The sequence below is a fragment of the Pongo pygmaeus genome, chromosome 5, assembly GCF_028885625.2.
Source record: "Pongo pygmaeus isolate AG05252 chromosome 5, NHGRI_mPonPyg2-v2.0_pri, whole genome shotgun sequence".
NCBI lineage: Eukaryota > Metazoa > Chordata > Mammalia > Primates > Hominidae > Pongo > Pongo pygmaeus.
The window spans coordinates 150,337,393-150,359,445 of NC_072378.2; the positions used below are offsets into that span (position 1 = coordinate 150,337,393).

Below are 22,053 nucleotides of genomic sequence, written 5' to 3' on the forward strand. Positions count from 1 at the left end.
CCCGGCTAATTTTTTCTATTTTTTAGTAGAGATGGGGTTTCACTGTGTTAGACAGGATGGTCTCGATCTCCTGACCTCGTGATCCGCCCGCCTCAGCCTCCCAAAGTGCTGGGATTACAGGCGTGAGCCACCGCGCCTGGCCTGAAAGATTTTTTGAGTGTTGTGCCTCTAACCTTGTTTTCCCACAAACTTTGTAGTTTTTATGGTACTATTTTGTACAGTGCTGGGAATTTTTTGGAACATATATGTCACATTACAGCAAAATTGACAACATTTGAGTATTTATTGAACCTCCGAAGTTATGAAGATAATCATGGAGGACCAAAACTCTTTCTTTCATGTTTCCTTCATCAAGCCCATGAGAGGAACAATTTATAGAGCGTCTTCTGGCACCAGACACTTTATAACTCTTACTTCATCTTGTCAACCATTCAGTGAGGAGCAGCCTATTCCTCTCTGTAAGTCACGATGGAACACCGAGGCCGAGAGAGGGTGCAACTTAGGAAGGTCACACATTAAATTGGTTCGGCAAAGGAGTAAGCCATGTCTGTCAGTGCCATCTGGTCTTGGAAGGGGGTTTGTAACTCCACTTGACTCAGGGAACACACAGCAGTGGGAGCAAAGGCTGCCAGCGATCAAGGACCATAGCTGAACAACTCTGCGCCGCCGTGGTATCACCTCCAGGTGGATCTTCTGCCTTCAGGAAGGAGACAAAAGAGTGCAGAACCCTGGGTCAGATCAGCTCAGGATTGACCTCTCCATGATCTCTTAGGACTCGGATCCCACCTCTCTCTCAGGGAGAGATCAGCCACTATTGTTCCCATCCTGCCTCTCTGTCATCTAGTTTATGATTGTTCACTTTCCCTTACTTCATCATTAGTTAGACCCAGACCCCAGCAGAGATTTTAGGGGTTCAGAGCTGAGGAAGACAAAGTATCAGTGGGAACACAGTGGGAAAGCCCACAGTGGGGGCAAGAGTCTTCTAGCTGTGGGCAAGGGAATCCCTGCGGCAGGTCCAGAACACTGAGGGTGGGGCTTGGCACGGCGCCATTTGCCAGGATTCCTGTGTCGGGGGTGAACCAGAAACCCGGGTGTCCAAGGAATCCCACCTTCTAGTCCTTGCTGTCCTCATGGAGTGTGTAGGGTTCACCTTCAGCCTTCCCTTCTGCTCACAACCCCCTCTCCCACTGTCTGTGTGGCCCTGCCTCCAGCCTGCTTTGTTGGCGCCCAGGCAGCCTTCTTAATTATTTCCTCCTAGGAATTAAACCTAGAGACCCCTCAACCTTTGGCATGTGATATACTTTCCCATGGTCAGATCATCAAGCTGCTGCCCCACCCAACATTGTGTCTTGCCTACCCTCTGTGTTTCTGTCCAGCAGACCACCCATCACATAGGCACCCCCTGGAGAGTGACCCTGGTTTAAATCAAGCCTGACTTTGCCAAACCACTGTGGATGCATTGATTTGGAAAGGTCCCTGTTCACCTCAAGGCCCACTTGCAAAGCAGAGACAGTCCCCGAGACTCATTCAGCCTTTGCCTTTCTCCTGTTGGCCAGGGACAGAGAGGGCTCAACTTGACCCAGAGCTAAGCCTCTCAGGTCGTGAATGCCCAGGCGAGAAATGAAATTCACCTCACCTTATTTCTATGGTGAGATTTGGCAGGGATCTTGGGGAGACTTAGCAATCTTGTTTCTCCCTGTCCTCACACAGGACAAGCCCTGCCCCTAATCCAGAGGCCAGTTGGCCCCATCTCATATTCTGTTTTGCTCACAGTATACCTGATGCCCTCCCTCCTGACCTGTGATTGGGATTGAGCTGAAGATAGTCACTGAGGTGATTCAAGGGATTAGCACTTGGTACAGGTAGGATGGTGGAGATGTGGTTGGGGACATGGATGGTTGACGTGAAATGGAACAGAAGAGTGCAGGTTCTTGTCCAAGCTCCACACCCAGGAGATGACCCTTACCTCAGCTGCCACTCAAGTCCTCACATGTCCTGAGCTTCTACTATATAGCAGCTACGATAGATTCTCAGGTTACAGAAGTAATGTCCTCAAGTGAGCTCATCAATTTACTGACATACACCCAATCATAAAACAATGTGATAATTTTTCTGTGGTCAGAGTTTCTGAGCTACGAGTAGGGGTAGTTAATTCTATCCAGGAAGAATGGTGACTTCTTAGGGGAGGTGACAGTTAAACTGGACTTGGATAGCTGTCTGGAATTCGGTCAGGTAGGAAAGAAAATTCCAGGCAGAGAGATGAGCATGAACAAAAAATTTGGCAGCAATGATGCACGGTGATTTAGAGATCAGAAAGTTCAGTGTGGATGCCTCTAGACATTTTCTTATCTGTGTCTGATAGATTTTGATATTTTGTATTATCATTTTCATTCATTTCAAAATACTTTGTAGTTTTCCTTGTACTTTTTAATTTGATATATAGTTATTTGGAAGCATATTATTTGATATCCAAACATTTGAGGATTTTTCCAGATATCTTCCTGCTGTTGATTTCTAGTTTATTTCCGTTGTGCTTGGACAAGATGCTTCACATGATTTCAACCCTTTACATATGTTGAGATTTATTTATTTATTTATTTATTGAGATGGAATCTCACTCTGTCACCCAGGCTGGAGTGCAATGGCACAATATCAGCTCACTGCAAACTCCGCCTCCTGAGTTCAAGCGATTCTCCTGTCTCAGCCTCCCGAGTAGCTGGGATTACAGGCCCATGCCACCACACCTGGCTAATTTTTGTATTTTTCGTAGAGACAGGGTTTCGCCATGTTGGCCAGGCTGGTCTCGGACTCCTGACCTCAAATGATCCACCGAACTTGGCCTCCCAAAGTGCTAGGATTACAGGAGTGAGCTATCATGCCCAGATGAGATTTATTTTATGATCCAAAAATGGCCCTTCTTGGTGAATGTCCCTGTGTATTTGAAAAGACACTCCCTGTCAACCCCTTCGCTCTGTCATTTAGCTTTGATCAGCTTTTTCTCTCTTCTGTCACATCAGCAGAAACAATGCCCAGAAATGCCAGAGACAACAAAATAGGAATGTGTCATGGGCACACAAAGCTCTTTTTCCCTGGGTGCTGCTCCTCCCCGTGACAGAGAAATCCATGCGACACAGTGGGGAGGCCCTCCCCAAAGGGTGGCAGATACATTTTTTTCCCCTTGAATTCTAACACACCTTTCCCCGGGCCCGCTCTGCCTCCCACTTCTGTTCAGCTCAGCTGTGGGCACCGACCTCCACCGGCGCTTGATCCCTGCCTGCTCCTGCCCAGACAGGAAGCCCTTCAGCAGCCGACTTGGTTGCCAGGATGAGGCTGGAGGCCAGGGACTCCCATGGAGGTCCCACCTCCTTTAAATCCCTACTGTTCAGACCCAGCTTCTAAAACTGTTCTTTTGCCTCCCTTCCTACTCACTAACGCCCTTCACTACTGTCAATGGCACTGAAGTCCCAGCCTGCTTGGTTGGGGCAGTTAAGTCCTTCTCAGTCACCTTCCACCAGGGATTAAGGTGGGACCCCTTTGCCTGCAGCTCTGTGGGTGGGACCCCTTCCCATCTGAGCATATTCATTCCCTGGGTTCCTGCTGCCATCACACCACCCACCACACGAGCCCCTTCTGGACCAGTGGCCCTTATCTGACTCAAGCCATATCTTGCCAAGCCTGTTGTGACACTGATCTTGGCAAACTCACTTTTCATGTCAGGGCCCCTGCAAAACAGACAGAGATCTGAGTCATGGTATTCATTTAAACAATGAAAAGGGTAGAATCATTTCTTACATCAGAAACATTGATCCTCAGTGAGTCATAGATGGAGTGGCCTATTTTTCTCATTAGAGGGAATCCTAACTTTGAACTCCACAGAGAGAGCCCCAGGAACTGTGACTTGAACCCTAGAGCTCTACTTAACTTTTCCAAATTGCTGTACTTGAAAATGTTGAGGTCTGCCTGGGTCAATTTGGAGAAGCCACTATGAGGACAAAGACAGCAATGGAAGAAAGAAATGAATTCTTCGTGTCAGAGCAGTGGCAGAGAAACAGGACCAAAGAGCAGAAGATGTCTGGAAATGTGTCTGGCATATAATAGTTCTCTCAGCCAGGTGTGTTGGCTCACCCCTGTAATCCCAGCGCTCTGGGAGGCCGAGGCAGGAGGATCACCTGAGGTCGGGAGTTCAAGACCAGCCTGACCAACATGGAGAAACCCCATCTCTACTAAAAATGTAGGATAGAGTTTGGCACTGTAATGTTTAGAGGGTGGTGAAAGGATTTCTTATACCACACCTTGTATGTTATCTGGGAGTAAATGCTGCAGCCACAAGTGCCACCAGCGAGTCTTTTCAGGGCGAATGGGAAAAGGTGATGGGACCTGCTGAGCCAAATCATGGCAAACGCAGACAGCAAACAAACTTTCCGTCAAAGAGTTGGGAGAACCCTGGGCCGGATGGCAAGGAGACAACACCCCAGGCAGGCATTCCAGATCTTAGACCTTGCCCCTCCTCGAGAGGAGATGATTGCTTCATCCCTCCTCTCACTGCACATTGTGCTGCCAGCCCTGCTGTGTAGTGTGGGGGCTCAAGACTAAGGCAGTGCACCATTTCTGTGGAGAGAGATGGATCAGGGAGCGGGGGCTTGGGTGAGACCTGTGATTCACCTCTCTCGAGTCCTTACCAGACTAAGACGTCCTCAAGGGCCAGAGACCAGCCTGCCACTCACCATTTTGCCGCCAGACATAGATGAGAACAATTCCCATTAAAACTAACAAGATGAAGGCCCCCAGGATGATCCATGTATCTGGTAGACTAGAAGAAGGCCAGTGGGTATCTGAAGCATTTACTGGTGACACTAAAAAAAAAAAAAAAAAAGAAAAAGAAAAAAAGAAAGCACAAGCCCTGTCACATAAAACAAAAAGCATAAAAGTATGCTTTCCTTAGCCCCTGCTTTCCCCAGGAACACATGGTGCCCCACATAATCACTGGCTCATGTGACAGCCACTCTACCAGGCCCTGGGCCATGAAGATCAATAGGGGTTGTGCCTTGTCCTTATGGAGCTCAGATTTCTACTGAGAGAGGTAGCAAATATCCATCTGATTACCACACAGTTTCACATGATTACTGTGGTTAGAACTGTTTGGAGGATGACACAATGGGTGGTGCTTAATTCTGTGTGGGGAAGGTGGGGAAGGCTTCCTAAGAAGTGGCATTAGAGCTGGTGGAAGGGTAATTACAATAGAGGAAGAGAAGGCCTGGATGTTTGCAATGACGCAGATAGACTTGGGACCATTTAGCAGTGGGTCATTGTGACTGGATCGTTGGTTAATGGGAAGGGGTTTCCACACTGAGGAAGAAACAGTGGGAGGTGGGATGGGAAAGGGAGGATGGTAGGAAATCCTTATGGCCGTCACTGACTCTCCAGACAGGAAGCCCATGGAGAAGTCAATCAAATTTTCTATGGCACACACACACTGACACCCACACAGGGAAGGCTTTTGACCTTTAAAGGGAGCTGCCACATTCTCCCACCCAGCTCAGTTACCTGTCGGTTCTGGCATTGCCTTCCAGTGCCCTAAGAATTCCCTGAGCCAGTGATCGCAGTCTCCCTTTGAAAGCTTCCTGAAATACTTTTCCAGCCCTCTGTCTTTCTTCCATGTCTCCTTGATCTTACTGGCTTCGTGATTAATTACTGTCCAGGTCATGTTCATTGCATCAAAGAGGAGGGATTTCTCTCCATTGATGGCGAATTGCCAGGACGCACCAGTGCATTGTTCTGCTTCACGTTGACAAAACATCTCGACCTGCAGAGTGGAAGGACCTGCAATCCAGACACAAAGCCATCATCCTCCACTGTTTGAGAGGTCCATCATCTTCCAATAGGTCAAGTGTTTCTCTGCACATTTAGGGGCCTGTATTCTTTCTGCCCAGACTTGCCCTTTCCTGCCCACTGGGTCCCATGTGCCTCTATGGTTGGGCCAATGATCAATACACAAATATACCTAAAGCCACTCCCCATCTGTGTTCTTCCCTCCCCTCTCTTACTGCCTGCCTCCATTTCCCCACCCCATTCCACACTTACCACTGGTCTTTATCTGGGGTTTGATGTCAAGAAGGAGCATCCTGAGGTCTCGCCCCACTTCTCCCAGCATTTGGGTCAATTCTCCCCAAGTGCTGGTGGCATTTACCTTCTTCCCCAGGAGGCCCAGAGGTTTGACCATGTTGTTGTCACTGTTGTACTGAAGGAAAAGATTTTTATTCAAGAAGACCTGCGCTTCACACCAGGGCTGTCCAGGTCTGGACAATGATTTTATAGTGAAGTTGAAGCAAAGAGAGTGAGCACCTGTGAGAGAAAGATGCAGGTGAGGTCCAGGACGGGAAGAGGCCCATTAGAACCTGTGCTTCTGTGACCCAAGACTCCCTGGACTGGGCCAGGCTAGCAGAGGCGGGGCAGCTCCATCCCAGACTCCCTCAACCTTCTGGATCCCTGCTCCCATCTCCCCCTGACTGTCTGGGGTGAGATATTTGATGGTACCAGGGACCCCTGGGGTGCACTTAGTGTTAATGGTGTTAACAGGAGGATTCGTGTCACAAGTACTTTTAGCAACATCTACCAAGTTCTGAGGCACAAAACAGACAAGCCAGTGTATGACCTCCTGAGACTTAAAATCTAGCTGAACACACAGGACATTCAATAGAAAGGAAAAAGAGGCATTTATCACAGGACACATGCTGAATTCCTGCGGGGTCCCAGATGTTCAGGAAAGTGTCCTGGAGTAGAAGATGGGAGGTAGCATTGTAGAGCTGCCTTCTGTGAGCCAGTGCCTGGCCTAGGGCCTCAGGCTGTGGTCTCCCATGAACTGGGTGTAACATCCCAGGGATCCTCTCCCTCACCTCATCCTTAAGAGCAGGCACCCACTTGTCTGAAGCCTGCATGAAGCCCCATTCGCCTACCCCCTACCTTTCTCCCTCCTCCTTGTCCTCAGCCAGTTCTTGCAATATCAGGACACTCACCAACCATGATCTCCAAGGCTATTAGTAGCAACAGTAGAAGCAAAAGAAGGTGCACAGGGCTAGAAGTCAGGGATATTCTTCGCATACTGTGGAGAGTAACAGGCAGGAAGCTGGGCGTGTACACATTCACCCTCACTGGTATGCTGAAGAAATGTTATCCAACAGCGTGGGTGTGGGCACTGCCCAAATTCTTTACCCTGGAACAACTGAGGTCAGGCGTGTAGAGACACAATTAAAGAACAATTTTGTGAAGAGAGTGTTTTCCAAGTATTCAGAATATAATTATTTACTGAAAAATAAAAGAAGACATTTAAAAACAAAATTAACTTTGAATAAACTCTCTCTCCTCTCCTGTCCCTGCTGCCCCTGCAAAAAAACCCCCTCTGGTGTGAGCAGGATGGTTGGAGGTTATGTGAGCTCCTTCTCCTTTCCTCCAGTTTCCTCTTCCCTTCTCCTCCCTGCCTCTTTTGCTTTTCCCTTTCTTCCTGGTACCCGCTCCCCATTCCTGTATTTTCTCCCATTTCCATTCTTCCCTCTCCCACTATCCCTAACCCGTTCAAACTCTTTCCTCTTAAATGGTTGAGATTTTCTCTCACTAAGCACACCCCAATATTAATTAAACTAGCTGCGAACAGGCAGCAACTGGTCTACCATGACAGATGGGTTTTGTGTGTGTGTGTGTGTGTGTGTGTGTGTGTGTAATTGTAATAAAACATATTGAGTCACTCAATAAACACTTACAGAGTGTCTACTACATGTATCAGGCACTATCATAGATGCTAATTAATGAAACTGAAATGGCCAGGCCCTCATAGTGGCTCATGCCTATAATTCCAGCACTTTGCGAGGATGAGGCAGGAGGATCACTTGAGGCTGGAAGTTCAAGACCAGCCTGGGCAACATAGTAAGACTCCATCTCTAAAAAAAAAAAAATTTTTGTATTATACTTTAAGTTTTGGGTTACATGTGCAGAACGTGTAGTTTTGTCAAATAGGTATATATGTGCCCTGGTAGTTTGCTGCACCCATCAACCCATCACCTACATTAGGTATTTCTCCTAATGTTATCCCTCTCCTAGCCCCCCATCCCCTGACAGGCCCTGGTGTGTGATGTTCCCCTCCCTGTGTCCATGTGTTCTCATTGGTCAGCTCTCACCTTTGAGTGAGAACATGTGGTGTTTGGTTTTCTGATCTTGTGATAGCTTGCTGAGAATGATGGTTTCCAGCTTTATCCACGTCCCTGCAAAGGACATGAACTCATCCCTTTTTATGGCTGCATAGTATTCCATGGTGTATACGTGCCACATTTTCTTAATCTATCATTGATGGACAAGTTTTGCAATTGTGAATAGTGCTGCAATAAACATATGTGTGCGTGTGTCTTTATAGCAGCATGATTTATAATCCTTTGGGTATATACCCAGTAATGGGATCACTGGGTCAAATAGTATTTCTCGTTCTAGATCCGTGAGGAATTGCCACACTGTCTTCCACAATGTTTGAACTAATGTACACTCCCACCAACAGTGTAAAAGCGTTTCTATTTTTCCACAACCTCTCCAGCATCTGTTGTTTCCTGACTTTTTAATGAACATCATTCTAACTGGTGCGAGATGGTATCTCATTGTGGTTTTGATTTGCATTTTTCTAATGACCAGTGATGATGAGTATTTTTTCATATGTTTGTTGGCTACATAAATATCTTCTTTGGAGAAGGGTCTGTTCGTATACTTTGCCCATTTTTTGACGGGGTTGTTTGTTTGTTTTCTAGTAAATTTGTTTAAATTCTTTTTAGATTCTGGATATTAGCCCCTTGTCAGATGGATTGCAAAAATCTTCTCCCATTCTGTAGGTGGCCTGTTCACTCTGATGATAGTTTCTTTTGCTGTGCAGAAGCTCTTTAGTTTAATTAGATCCCATTTGTCCATTTTGGCTTTTGTTGCCAGTGCTTTTGGTGTTTTAGAAAGGAAGGCTTTGCCCATGCCTATATCCCGAATGGTATTGCCCAGGTTTTCTTCTAGGATTTTTATGGTCCTAGGTCTTATGTTTAAGTCTTTGATCTGTCTTGAGTTGATTTTTGTATAAGGTGTAAGGAAGGAGTCCAGTTTCAGTTTTCTGCATAGCCAGTTTTCCCAAGACCATTTATTAAACAGGGAATCTTTTCTCCATTGCTTGTGTGTGTCCGGTTTGTCAAAGATCAGATGGTTGTAGCTGTGTGGTGTTATTTCTGAGGCCTCCATTCTGTTCCATTGGTCTATATATTTGGTACCAGCACCATGCTATTTTGGTTACTGTAGACTTGTAGTATAGCTTGAAGTCAGGTAGCGTGATGCCTCCAGCTTTGCTCTTCTTGCCCAGGATTGTCTTGGATATGCGGGCTCCTTTTTGGTTCCATATGAAGTTTAAAGTAGTTTTTTCCAATTCTGTGAAGAAAGTCAGTGGTAGCTTGATGGGGATAGCATTGAATCTATAAATTACTTTGGGCAGTATGGCCATTTTCACGATATTAGTGCTTCCTATCCATGAGCATGGAATGTTTTTCCATTTGTTTATGTCCTCTCTTATTTCCTTGAGCAGTGGTTTGTAGATCTCCTTAAAGAGGTCCTTTACATCCCTTGTAAGTTGTATTCCTAGGTATTTTATTCTCTTTGTAGCAGTTGTGAATGGGACTTCACTCATGATTTGGCTGTCTGTTTGTCTGTTATTGTTGTGTAGGAATGCTTGTGATTTTTGCACATTGATTTTGTATCCTGAGACTTTGCTGAAGTTGCTTGTCAGCTTAAGGAGATTTTGGGCTGAGATGATGGAGTTTTCTAAATATACAATCATGTCATCTGCAAACAGAGACAATTTGACTTCCTCTCCTCTTGTTTGAATGTACTTTGTTGCTTTCTCTTGCCTGATTGCCCTGGCCAGAACTTCCAATACTATGTTGAATAGGAGTGGTGAGAGAGGGCATCCTTGTCTTGTGCTGATTTTCAAAGGGAACGCTTCCAGTTTTTGCCCATTCAGTATGATATTGGCTGTGGGTTTGTCATAAATAGCTCTCATTATTTTCAGATATGTTCCATCAATACCTAGTTTATTGAGAGTTTTTAGCATGAAGCGGTGTTGAATTTTATCAAAAGCCTTTTCTGCATCTATTGAGATAATCATGTGGTTTTTGTCATTGGTTCTGTTTATGTGATGGATTACGTTTATTGGTTTGTGTATGTTGAACCAGTCTTGCATCCCAGGTATGAAGCCAACTTGATCGTGGTGGATAAGCTTTTTGATGTAATGCTGGGTTCAGTTTGCCAGGATTTTCGCATCAATGTTCATTAGGGATATTGGCCTGAAATTTTCTTTTTTTGTTGTGTCTCTGCCAGGTTTTGGTATCAGGATGATGCTGGCCTCATAAAATGAGTTAGGGAGGATTCCCTCTTCTTCTATTTTTTGGAATAGTTTCAGAACTCCTCTTCTTGAAGAGTATCTTTGTGATGTTCTCTGTATTTCCTGAATTTGAATGTTGGCCTGCCTTGCTAGGTTGGGGAAGTTTTCCTGGATAATAACCTGAAGAGTGTTTTCCAACTTGGTTCCATTCTCACTGTCACTTTCAGGTACACCAATCAAATGTAGATTTGGTCTTTTCACATGGTCCCACATTTCTTGGAGGCTTTGTTCATTCCTTTTTATTCTTTTTTCTCTAACCTTGTCTTCTCTCTTTCTTTCATTAAGTTGATCTTCAATCACTGATATCCTTTCTTCCGTCTGATTGATTTGGCTATTGATACTTGAGTATTCTTCACAAAATTCTCACGCTGTTTTTTAGCTCCATCAGGTCATTTATTTTCCTCTCTACATTTGTTATTCTAATTAGCAATTTGACTAACCTTTTTTCAAAGTTCTTATCTTCCTAGCATTTGTTAGAACATGCTCCTTTAGCTTGGAGTTATTTGTTATTATTCACCTTCTGAAGGCTACTTCTGTTAGTTCGTGAAACTCATTTTCTGTCCAGTTCTGTTCCATTGCTGGTGAGGAGTTGTGATCATTTGGAGGAGGAGAGGCGTTCTTGTTTTTGGAATTTTCAGCCTTTGCGAGCTGGTTTTTTCCTGTCTTTGTGGATTTATCTACCTTTGGTCTTTAATGTTGGTGACCTTCAGATGGGGTCTTTGAGGGGACGTGCTAATCCTTTCTGTTTGTTTCTTTTCCTTCTAACAGTCAGGCCCCTCTGCTGCCAGTCTGATGGAGTTTGCTGGTGGTCTACTCCCGACCCTGTTTGCCTGGGTATCACCAGCGGAGGCTGCAGAGCAGCTAAGATTACTGCCTGTTCCTTCCTCTGGAAGCTTCGACCCAGTGGGGCACCTGCCAGATGCCAGCCAGATCTCTCCTGTATGAAGTGTCTGTCGGTGCCTACTGGGAGGTATCTCCCAGTCAGTATACGTAGGGGTCAGGGACCCACTTGAGGAGGCAGTCTGACCCTTAGCAGAGCTCGAATGCTGTGCTGGGAGGTCTGCTGCTCTCTTCAGAGCCATCAGGCAGGGACATTTAAGTCTGCTATAAGCCCCTGACTGGGGCTGCTGCCTTGTTTACCAACATGCCCTGACCAGAGAGGAGAAATCTGGCAGTCTGGCCATAGCAGCCTTGCTGAGCTGTGGTGGGCTCTGCCCAGTTCCAACTTCCCAGCAGTTTTGTTTACACTGTGACCTTAAAACCATTTACTCAAGCCTCAGCAATGGCAGAGGCCCTTCCAGATGAGTTTTATAATAGACTCCAGCAGTCCCACTGGGGCCAAGACCTCAAGGAAAGCCAAGTCTATCATTGGGAAAAGTCTTAGGGCTCTAAGTTTCGAATTCTGAAAATTTTTCTTAGAACAAAATTTTGTGTCATTTTGTCAAATCAAGCACAAGTTTTCCTCATAAAACTTAGTATCTGTAGACCCCCTTCCTGCCTCACTTTTACAGCTGTTCCATTTGATCATCAGACCCTGCTACCTTAGCCAGTTCAGGCTGCTACAACAGAATAGACAAGGTGGCTGAAACACCAAGCATTTATTTCTTACCGTCCTGGAAGATGAGAAATCCAAGATCAAGGTGTCAGCAGGTCCGGTATCTGGCGAGGGCCCTCTCTTCACCAGATGGCTGTCTTCCTGTTGTATCCTCACACAGTGGAGGGCAGAGACTGACAGCAAGCTCTCCTGTCACTTCTTAATCCCGCATGACTCCACTCGCATGAGTTATGACTTCCTAAATAGCATCACCTTGAGAATTAGGATTTCTGCATATGAATTTGGAAGGCAGGCAAACATCCGGCCTGTGACACCACCCATATCCATTCCACATCTAGGTTCCCTCTGTGTGCCGGGCAGTATGCCAGTTAATTCAAGTGCACGTCAGACCCAGAGGGTGACATCCTGTGACTCAGATGCTGGGGCCCTCATGATGCCTGGTGAGGTAAGTGGGTCTGTACCACTGTCCTTTCTTAACTAGATGGAACAGACTTCAAAGAAAGTAACCATGGACTATCGGCAGGGCTCTATCTCTGGGGCTGGGTGATAAGGAGTTGTCTGCTCAGAGGACAGTGGGTCAAGCGTTTGAAGGAGCCGAGGACTGCACATTTTTTACATGTCCCCATGTGGTTCTCCGGCTGCTAAGGTTAAAGAACCTCAATTTTCAGGGTGCATTTCCACCTCTTTGTCTGGAGAAGGGGTCTCAAATCCGTTCTGAGTGGAGCCTGTTCTGTACACATCCAGGCCCTGAGAGTGCAGGGAGGGGGACTCACTGCTACCGCCCTGCCAATGCTGCTGCTGTGGGGATATGAGCGGGGGTGGGCCAAGATCAGTGTGTGTGTGTGTGTGTGTGTGGGTGCGCGTGCATGGGTGTGTGTGCGTGTGTGCGTGCATATGTGTGATATGACCACTGAGTAGCTCCTTAGCAGGGCCAATATTTTCTACAAGCCTGATGACTCACAGGAAGGATCACACCAGGCCTGTACAAGTACATCCTGACATCTGGGATGCAGACCTAACACTGAAGAAAAAGAAAGAGTGGCAGACAGGCTGGGAAAAATATACAGAAAGGGGAAAGAGGCCCTTCCACCTTTGTTGCCTTCTGTGGTCCTGAATCCCAGCTTGGACTGAGCCAACCTGAAGATGGGAAGGAATAGCCATATTCCAACTGCAAAATGTCAGCTTCAGGCAGTGGTTTAAAAACCGAAGTAATGGTTACATATGAAGTCGAATTTTTGTTTGTTTTGTTTTTTGAGACCAGGTCTTGCTCTGTCACCCAGGTGGAGTGCAGTGGCATGAGCACGGCTCACTGCAGCCTTGAACTCCCAGGCTCAATCAGTCCTCCCACTTCAGCCTCCAGAATAGCTGGGACTACAGGCGTGAACCACCACACCCAGCTAATTTTTACATTTTTGGTGTAGACACAGGGTCTCGTCACGTTGCCCAGGCTGATCTCGAGCTCCTGGGCTCAAGCAATCCTCCCCGCTCAGCTTCCCAAAGTGTTGGGATTACAGGAGTGAGCCACCATGCCCGGCTGAAGTAGAATTTTAATTGAAGTAAGAAGCAGGTGATAAGGAAAGTGAAACCAATAATTTCATGTAGTCCCTGGAAGCCCGTTGCTATAAAGAACTTTCAGCCTGAAGTCCAAAGAGAGATGAAAATTTTAAAATGAATTGGACTGCATTTTTCAATATCTGAAAATGAGTCTCAGTGTTTTTGTGGCAGTGTGCCCTGGGCTTCTAACCGTCCTCTCCCTGCCCCAGATGCCTTGAGGTCCCGGCCAATGGTTTCAACACTCAGGCTGGGAATGCCAAGGCCCGGCAGAACGAGGCTGTGGAAGCCCTGGCATAAGTGGAAGGGAGGATCTGAGGGAGAATGGGACAAGAGAAGTCGGAAAGAAGGAGTTAGGGCAGGAGAACAAGGAGAAATCCCTGTCCCCCAGATTGGAGAGAGGGGTGACTGGGACTCCAGACTGGAGGGAGGCATGGATCCCTGAGTGCTTGGTGTGGAGGCAGAGGACCCGCAGAGCCACCCCTGTCCTCCCTGCCTTATCCAGGGTCCCTGCTGCCACACCCCCAGCATCTCCCCCAACCCCACTTTTACTTCATTATCTGCCCCTGGTGCTCTCACCACTCAAGCCCCTGCTTTCCTCCTTCACTCCCAAACATGCACAAGTTCCCTCTGCACTGGTGTGTGGAACACCAGCCACCCCCCACCCTGTACCTTGTGCCAGCAGGAGACGTTTGCCCTTCTGCCGTCTCTCGGATGGAGAGGCCTGAGGTGACTGCTTCCTCAGAGTCTCTGGGCAAACTCTCTGATGAGCAGAAACCAGTTCAGTCTCCCAGGGCGTGGAGAGGCCGGCCTAGCAGAATAGCCGTCCACCATGCAAACCCGGTGGGGCCACCTGTCAACTGTCACGTGTGAGTGATTCTAGGACAGGGTACCTCATCCGGAACTGGATCCGGTTCTGTACTGGATTCATCATCAGTAAACGAACCGAGACCAGGCTCAAGTCCCAGCCACGAAATTCTAGAAAGGATTTAATGTAATTTTAGCAGTTGTTGGAGACCAGCATGCAATGGCATACATATGTTTTCCTTAATATGTGGGTGGGGGCCCCCACCTTTTTTCAGGGTTTAGGCTTCTGCAGGTCCTGGCCTAGCTGTGACAGTGGCCCTACCTCGTTTCTGGTGGGTGCTGGCGCCCTCTATTTCTTGGTTTCTGTGCAAACACTGCATTATCGTCCTGCCCTCTTGAGGCCTGGAGCTCCTGTCCGCTGAGCTCGTGTTCCCACTGTGTGTCACTGAACCTCACTGTTTTCTTCTTGCAACTCCATTCCCCTCTGCAACTGGAAGACCAGTTCTTCTCCTGAGTCTTCCTTAAAAGACACCCTGCCCACTCCCTTACAAAGCCCCCACCAAAGTGACACCAGCTACTTGTGAATGTAGCCAACTTTACTGAAGATTTAGAGGTTATGTTGTAAGGCTGTGAAGAATTAAAAAAAAAAAAATCACCTATTTGCTCGACCTCTTTCTTATCTCTTCTTTGGACTACAAATAAAATATCTATGATTTGACCACACTGTCATCTAGTACTCGACCCTGGTTCTAGGCCACTGTCCTCCTGGCCAGGGTGATTGCAGTCCTGCCCTACTTGGTTCTCTGTGCCTGTCCCCACCTCCCAAATGGCTACAGAGCAGCCAGAGTGATCCTTCAGAACCTCACCACTCACGCCCCTCCTCTGCTCCAATTCTCCAAAAGTGCCCCTTTTCTCTCAGTAAAACCAAAGTCACTACAGACGCCTAGAGAGCCCTGCACGGTCTGGCCAGCTGTCCTTTATGCCCCCTCACCCACTCAGTTCCGAACTCCACCCTCGGCCTCCTTGCTGGCCTTCAGAGCCTTGCAGATGTCCCCGTGCCTTGGGACTTTGCATTGCCCTCCCCTCAGCGTGGACTGCCCTTCAGGCATCTGCCCAGCTCACTCCCACTCTTGCTCCCAGGTGGCACATCCCCTTCCACGCCTGGTTCTCCCTGCCCCTCCTGTTTGGAATCCTTGTATTCCTTTCTTTCTTTCTTTCTTTCTTTCTTTCTTTCTTTCTTTCTTTCTTTCTTTCTTTCTTTCTTTCTTTCTTTTTTTTCTTTCTTTCTTTTTCTTTCTTATAATTGTGGCATAATTCATGTAACATGATTTTTCATCTTAACCATTGTTAAATGTAAAGGCCCCTATTTCATGATAGGAGACCTCTGCCTGCCTGGGCCATCCTGGCCCTTCTTCACCTGAACTTGTTCCCCTAAAGCAATGACCACTTTAAAACATACCTTAGTAAGCCGGGCACGGTGGCTCACGCCAGTAAACCCAGCATTTTGGGAGGCCAGGGTGACTGGATCACCTGAGGTTGAGAGTTTGAGACCAGCCTGGCCAACATGGTGAAACCCTGTCTCTACTAAAAATACAAAAATTAGCCGGGTGTGGTGGCCAGCTCCTGTAATCCCAGCTACTCGGGATACTGAGGCGGGAGAATCACTTCAACCCAGGAGGCGGAGGTTGCAGTGAGCCAAGATCACGCCACTGCTTTGCAGCCTGGGCAACAGAATGAGACTCTATCCCAATAAACAAACAATCACACAGACCTTATTAACTTTTAATTGTGGTTGCAACAAATTACTGCAAACTTAATGCCTTAAAACAACATACATTCATTCGCTTACCATTCTGGAGCTCAGAAGTCTGAATAGTCTCACGGGTCTAACATCACTGTGCTGTCAGGGCTGTGTTCCTTCGGGAGGCTCTTGGGGAGAACCTGTCTCCTCCTCGCCTTTTCCAGCTGCTCCAACTGCCCACATCTATGGCTCAGGACCCGATTTCGTCATCTTCAAAGGCAGCTCCACCAGGCTGAGTCCTGGTTCACATGAGAACACTACCCCTCCCTGGCAGCTGATTAGCCACCTCAGGGCAGCTGATTAGCCACCTCAGCTCCATCTACAGCTTTCACCGCCCTTTCCAGGTACCCCAACACAGAGGTTCCAGGGACTGGATCTGCCATCCTGGGGGTTGGAGAGGGAATTCTTCTGCCCAACACACATACCATATAATTTACATATCTATCCATTTAAAATTTCTATCTCTTACTAGAGTGCCATTTCTATGAAGACACAAACCTCATACAAGGCACAGAAAACAGCTCCCCAGGGGTGAAGAGGCTCAGATGGGCCCCCTGGCCCAGGGAACAAGGAGAGGTGTCAGGGCAGCCTCCTTGGGTCTCCAGCCTTTACAGCCAGTGCCTCCCAGGCAGATTCCAGCCGCAGCAGCAGCAAAAGAGATGTGGTGGGCAGCATCAGGCATTGGCGAGATTCCTGACACAGTTCAGTCGAAAAGAAACTTCCTAAACTGAGCTCATCTCAAGGAAGCTGGAGATATATGCCACCTTACCCAATAGGTACCTGAAATACAAATACAAATCCTTTTCCCGGTTGTGCAGGTTACAACTGGCCCAATTCTATGCCTGGTCCCCTGCCCTGTCCTGCTGTGACTTGCCAGGGTGGGGGGCTCATTGGCCTCCAGGCTCCACTCACTTTTCTGGCCGTACCCAGTTTCCATCTCCAGGTCACCTCCCAGACTGCTGCTTGTTTTGCTGTTGTTTTCTCAGCCCACCAGAAATTCTAGTATTCGCCAGGCTCAGCCCTGCTCAGGGCACTGGAGAAGGAGCCTCTGAGGAAAATCTTGGCGCAAGGAGCAGCTCTCCCACCTGGATTTCCAGCACCCTCTGTTTTCTGGGAACTCCTGAATTTCTTTGGCCATTGTCACAGGGGCTCTGCCACACAGTTCCCCCAGCAGCTGGCCCCTGACATCTGGCAAAGAGTTGGGAATGCAGGTGGTTTCTGGCAAATATGTAGGGCCTATGAGATAAGAAAGTGGGGGAAGCAAGATCACGTAGGTTCTCTGTGAGTGAGGCCCCAGGCCCAGCAGGACGGAACATCCCTGGCTGACACGGGCCATCCTCCCCTGTCCGCATTTCTGCCTGGGCTCCAGCTCCGTCCTGCCTGACAGAGGCCGTGGAGCAGAGCACTGGGCTGCTGGTCAATGCCCTGGTCTTTGGATAGACCAGTCTCTGGGTGGGGTCACAGTGGGACAGCAGTGGGCCTGGGGGTGCAGGGTTAGTGCAGGGCAGGGCTGCCTTGAATCTGCAGGTGCGGGGCCACCAGGCTGGACCTATCTGTATGCTCAGCACAGGAGGTTGCAGTACTGCCTGCCTTCAACCTCCTTTTCCTATTTCTGCTGCTAGAGGGCACTGGGGACTGGGGTCAGGCTGGGGGGCCTTGCCATCCCCTCCCGATCTCCTCCACTCCCTGTCCACAGCTCCTGATTTCCGTGCCTGGGCTGCCCCCACCGGAAGTCTCCAGGCCTAAAATCCAGTAGGAACAGGCACCCTAGCCTGTCCCCAGGGGTTTCTTTAGCACTTGCAGGAGCCAATAAGGCTTCATGTAGGAAGGCCTGACGCCTTCCTCACCCACAGACGCCTGACAGGTGTTTCTGGAAATGTATCCTGTGGCAGCCAAAGAGGCTGGACTCCTCAGTGTGTTTCCAAACAGAGCCAAGCACAGAGTTCATCGGTTGGAGGAGCCATATCGGCTGCTCATTAGTGTGCACTTGACAAGCCTTTGTATTGCAGGGAGGAAAAATGATTTTCATGAAAAAAACAAACACGAGTTTATTATCTATCTATCTATCTATCTATCTATCTATCTATCTATCTATCTATCATCTCTTGTATATACACAGGAAACACCTGGAGAAAACAAGTAATCCTTAAAGTGCTGGCTTAGAACTCCAGCATCTTCAACAGAAAACAATAAGTGTCTAGAGAAGCGGCAGATCATGGGAAGGCCAATCTATGGCATCAGAGAAGCTTGTGGTGCCTCTGCTGCTGTCCCTAGGCCTGACAAGAGTCTGAAATTGTCTTTGGTGATCAACCTTTGTCCTTTCTGGTAGAGAGGGGAGGATACAATCAAAAGTGGCTCAATAATAACTGCAAAATAAATGGAAAAGAAAGATGTTCATTTCATCCAGGTTCTTGAATTCATTGACACACAGTTGTACATAGTATTCCCTTATAATCCTTTTTGTTTCTGTAAAGTTGGTAGTGATGTTTCTTCTTTCATTCCTGGTATTAGTCATTTGAGTTTTATCCCTCCACCATTTACCTAGTCATTCTAGGTTAAGGTTTGACAATTTGGTTGATCTTTTCAAAGAACCAACTTTTGGTTTTACTGAGTTAGCCAATGTTTTTCTATTCTTTATTTCATTTATTTATGCTCCAATTTTTATTTCCTTCTGTTTGCTTATTTTGGGCTTAGGTCACTTTGCTCTTTGAGTTTCTTAAAGTGAAATGTCAAGTTATTAATTTGAGATAATCCTGTCTTTATCCCGTTCTTCTTCAGTATATTGGCAAGTACAGCAGTAAGTTTTCCTTTAAGTGCTGCTTTATCTGCTTCTTATAAGTAGTCATAATATGCTGTGTATTTGTTTCCATTCACCTCAAAACATTTTCTAATTTTCCCTGTGAGTTTCCCTTTGATCGACTGGTTCTCAGAGTGTTTATAAAATTGTTTGTCTTAAAGATGATTTTGCCTGATATTATTAATAGCAATTTCAGTTGTCTTTGTTTACTATTGATGTGTTTTATCTTTTCCATATGTTTACTTTTAAACTACTTGTATCTTTGGATCTACATTGTATCTTTAGATCATTTTAAAAATGCATTCTGAGAATCTTTGTTTTTTCTTTTGAATGTTTATCACTTTGACATGTAAGAGAATCACTGCTAAGGTGGAACAGAATTAACGTCTGCCACCTTTTTTTTAGTTTTCCATACGCACTACGTCGTTTTGTTCATCTTTTCCACCACTATTGCTTTCTTTTGTGTTAAACAGATACTTTCTACTGCATCATTTTACTTCTTTTATTGTCTCTTTTTCCTTTTTTATTTAAAAAAGTTATTTTCTTAGTCATTTCAGGGGATTCCAATTAATATCTTAATTTACCACAACCTAGATCGTATTAAAACAGACTTAATTTTAACAGGATGCAAAATCTCTGCTCCAATATTGCTCTGCTTCTTCCCCCATCTTTGTGGTATAAAAATGATATATACATAAATTATATGGCGTGTGTGTTGCAAAGAATAATCACCTGCCACCCCCACCCTCTCCTGCCAACCACAGAGGATGCCGGTGTGAATCCCTGGAACTCTCCACTGGGTTACATGGAAAGGGGAGTGAAGGCTGCAGATGGAGCTGAGATTGCTTATTATCTGCCCTGCAAATGGGATGATTTTCCGGATTTCCCTGGGGGGTCCAAAGTTATCACAGGATCTTTATAGAGGAAGAGGCAGACAGAAGAGGGAGAACCAGATGAGGGGCACCGTGAGGACTTAGTCTGATGGAGCTGCCTTTGAAGATGGGGAAACGGCCCTGAGCCACGGATGTGGGCAGTTGGAGAAGCTGGAAGAGGCGAGGTGGAGACAGGTTCTCCCCGAGAGCCTCCTGAAATAACACAGCCCTGACAGCAGAGTGATGTTAGCCCACTGAGACCCATTCCAACTTCAGATCTCTAGAACGGTAAGAGAACAAATTTGTGTTATTTTAAGCCACTAAACTTGTAATTTCTTGCAATAGCAATCACAGGCTAACACTATCTGTTTTAAAGTGGTCATTGCTTTAGGGGAAAAAGTTCAGGTTAAGAAGGTTCAGGATTGCCTGAGCAGGCACAGATACTGCCATTTCGAATAGATGCCTTTGCATTTGAAAATGGTTGAGATGGCTCCCGGCTGTGGCAGAGCAGCAGGTTGGGGCCACGGCGGGCCAAGTGCAGGCCCAAATCAGGCTGGAGGAGCTTCACACTCACTCTAGGCAGGCACCTGCCTCTCAGTAGCCCACTGAGTGATAAGGTCACCCAGCAGGGGTCCCCAAGGGAAGGAACAAAGAGGGAGCCAGCCTGAGATGGAGGGGCTGTGAAAACAATGCTTTTCCAGAAGTCCTAGCTGGTTACCTTCACAGCTGCTTGCAAAACAGAGAAATTCTACATCCACTCACAGCAGCCGTGTCCACAGGGGGCTCCAGACTACCAGAAAGTTAAAGTCATGCCACCTGGCTGTGGAGATCAATGAGGCTGAAGTGTGACAGGAGCAGCAGGAATCCCTCCTGAGAGATCTCCAGGATGACATTCCCCCAGGTGACAGCCTGCCAGGCCCGTAGAAAGCCCTGGCTAGTAACCTCACAGCTTCAGTGTGGCAAATCAAACAGAGCTGGAGTTGTCTGGTAGATCCTTGGAGCAGGTGCTGCTGCACCACATGGACCCCTTCCTGCAAGTGCATTTCGGCCCAATCTGGAAGAGCTTAAAGGAAAGCCTGCATGGCTTTTCCCCGGACATAACAAATCTGTTTCTTGATGTGGAGGCCAACCACGAGGCCATCACGATGGTCCAGGATAGTGCTGTGGCCAGGGCTGACTGCCAGGAGCTTGGTGGTAAATTTGAAGCCAAGATCCAGGAAAATGCTCAGAGAGTGGGCCAGCTGCGAAAGGATGTGGAGGACTGACGGCATGCTCGGCGCTCTGCCCTGTACACTCCTTCTCTGAGGTCCAGGCCGATGTGGACACCAAATTGAAGAGGCCCCAAGGACTAATGGCAGCTGCGTGGTGGTGACGGCAGGGGCTGGGGCAAGGCCTGAACTGGAGAGCCTGCAGGCCAGGCTGGGCCAACTGCGGAGGAACCTCTGGGTGCTGCACATGGCCTCAGCCTGCAGGGAGGAGGAATTGCAAAACACCCCTCAGGGATATGAGGGATACCCTGACCCGGCACGTGGATGAGATGAAGGAGCTATGCTCCGAACTGGACGAGACCTTCCATCAGATCAGCAAAATGGAGTCAGAGATGGAGGCGAACCACAGGGCACTCTGTGAGCTGTGTGTGGTCCTGATGAAGCCTCTAATTATGGAGGCGAACAAGGTGGAGGTGGAGTAGCAGCTCCTGGAGCTCAGCCTCACCCTGCAGCACCTGTGGGGCAACCACATCGACTTCATCAAGTATGTCAAGGGGGCAGCTGCCACAAGCTCTACTTTCACTTGGAGGCCGTCTGGGAGGGCCACAGGGGCACCATGCACCCTGAAGGAGACCCAGGGGAGCCTGGACGGCGGCGCCAGCTGCACAGCTCCTAGGCTGCCCTGATGGAGGCCTGCTGGCCTCCCTCTCTGGAGAGGAGGTGATGGAGGAGAGGTCAGAGGAGGCGCACAGCCAGCTTCCCCTGCCTGGCCCTGAAGGAGCAGGTGCTCGGTTGGGACTCGCTGGCTACCCGGGTGGCAGCCCTGGAGCAGGCCACAAGTGGGCTGTGGCATGGAGCCCCCATGGCCAGCAGAGCACCTGGAGCTGGCGACCACTTGGGCCCAGAAGAAGCCGTGTGAAGCCCTGGCCAGGCTGGCTCAGGAGCTCCAGCTCCTGAGATCTGACTTCAGGGGCTTGGGTGGTGCTGCAAGGCTGCCCAGCCACCTCTCTCACCTGCC

At 47.8% G+C, this 22,053-nt stretch overlaps 1 protein-coding gene and 1 pseudogene across 5 annotated transcripts; one reads left to right on the top strand and one right to left on the bottom strand.

Annotated features, from left to right (window-relative positions):
- Positions 1 to 264: 264 nt before the first annotated feature.
- RAET1E (retinoic acid early transcript 1E) lies at positions 265 to 16,300 on the bottom strand. Of its 5 annotated transcripts, XM_063667108.1 has the most exons (7): positions 16,207 to 16,300; positions 12,054 to 12,237; positions 7,014 to 7,302; positions 6,082 to 6,342; positions 5,545 to 5,820; positions 4,725 to 4,853; positions 265 to 697 (listed from the first exon to the last, which is right to left on the bottom strand). In XM_063667108.1, the coding sequence occupies exons 3-7, from the start codon at positions 7,096 to 7,098 to the stop codon at positions 675 to 677; spliced, it is 774 nt and encodes a 257-aa protein (XP_063523178.1). In that variant the 5' UTR covers positions 7,099 to 7,302; positions 12,054 to 12,237; positions 16,207 to 16,300; the 3' UTR covers positions 265 to 674. The 5 variants fall into 5 exon arrangements, with proteins under 5 accessions (XP_063523178.1, XP_054347973.2, XP_063523177.1 ...); XM_054491998.2 differs by lacking the exon at positions 16,207 to 16,300 and having other exon boundaries at positions 12,054 to 12,809; XM_063667107.1 differs by lacking the exon at positions 16,207 to 16,300 and having other exon boundaries at positions 7,014 to 7,219; positions 12,054 to 12,573.
- On the top strand, positions 12,223 to 21,711 carry LOC129038686 (multimerin-2-like; annotated as a pseudogene).
- Positions 21,712 to 22,053: the final 342 nt, after the last annotated feature.

What these genes read in the sequence shown, in the direction of transcription:
- RAET1E (XM_054491996.2), bottom strand. Translation starts at nt 7,098, where the DNA reads ATGCGAAGAATATCCCTGACTTCTAGCCCTGTGCACCTTCTTTTGCTT. An exon ending in ACCCCAGATAAAGACCAGTG is followed by an intron (nt 5,821 to 6,081) that starts GTAAGTGTGGAA and finishes TCTGGATTGCAG; the next exon opens with GTCCTTCCACTCTGCAGGTC. An exon ending in GGCAATGCCAGAACCGACAG is followed by an intron (nt 4,854 to 5,544) that starts GTAACTGAGCTG and finishes TTTTTTTTTTAG; the next exon opens with TGTCACCAGTAAATGCTTCA.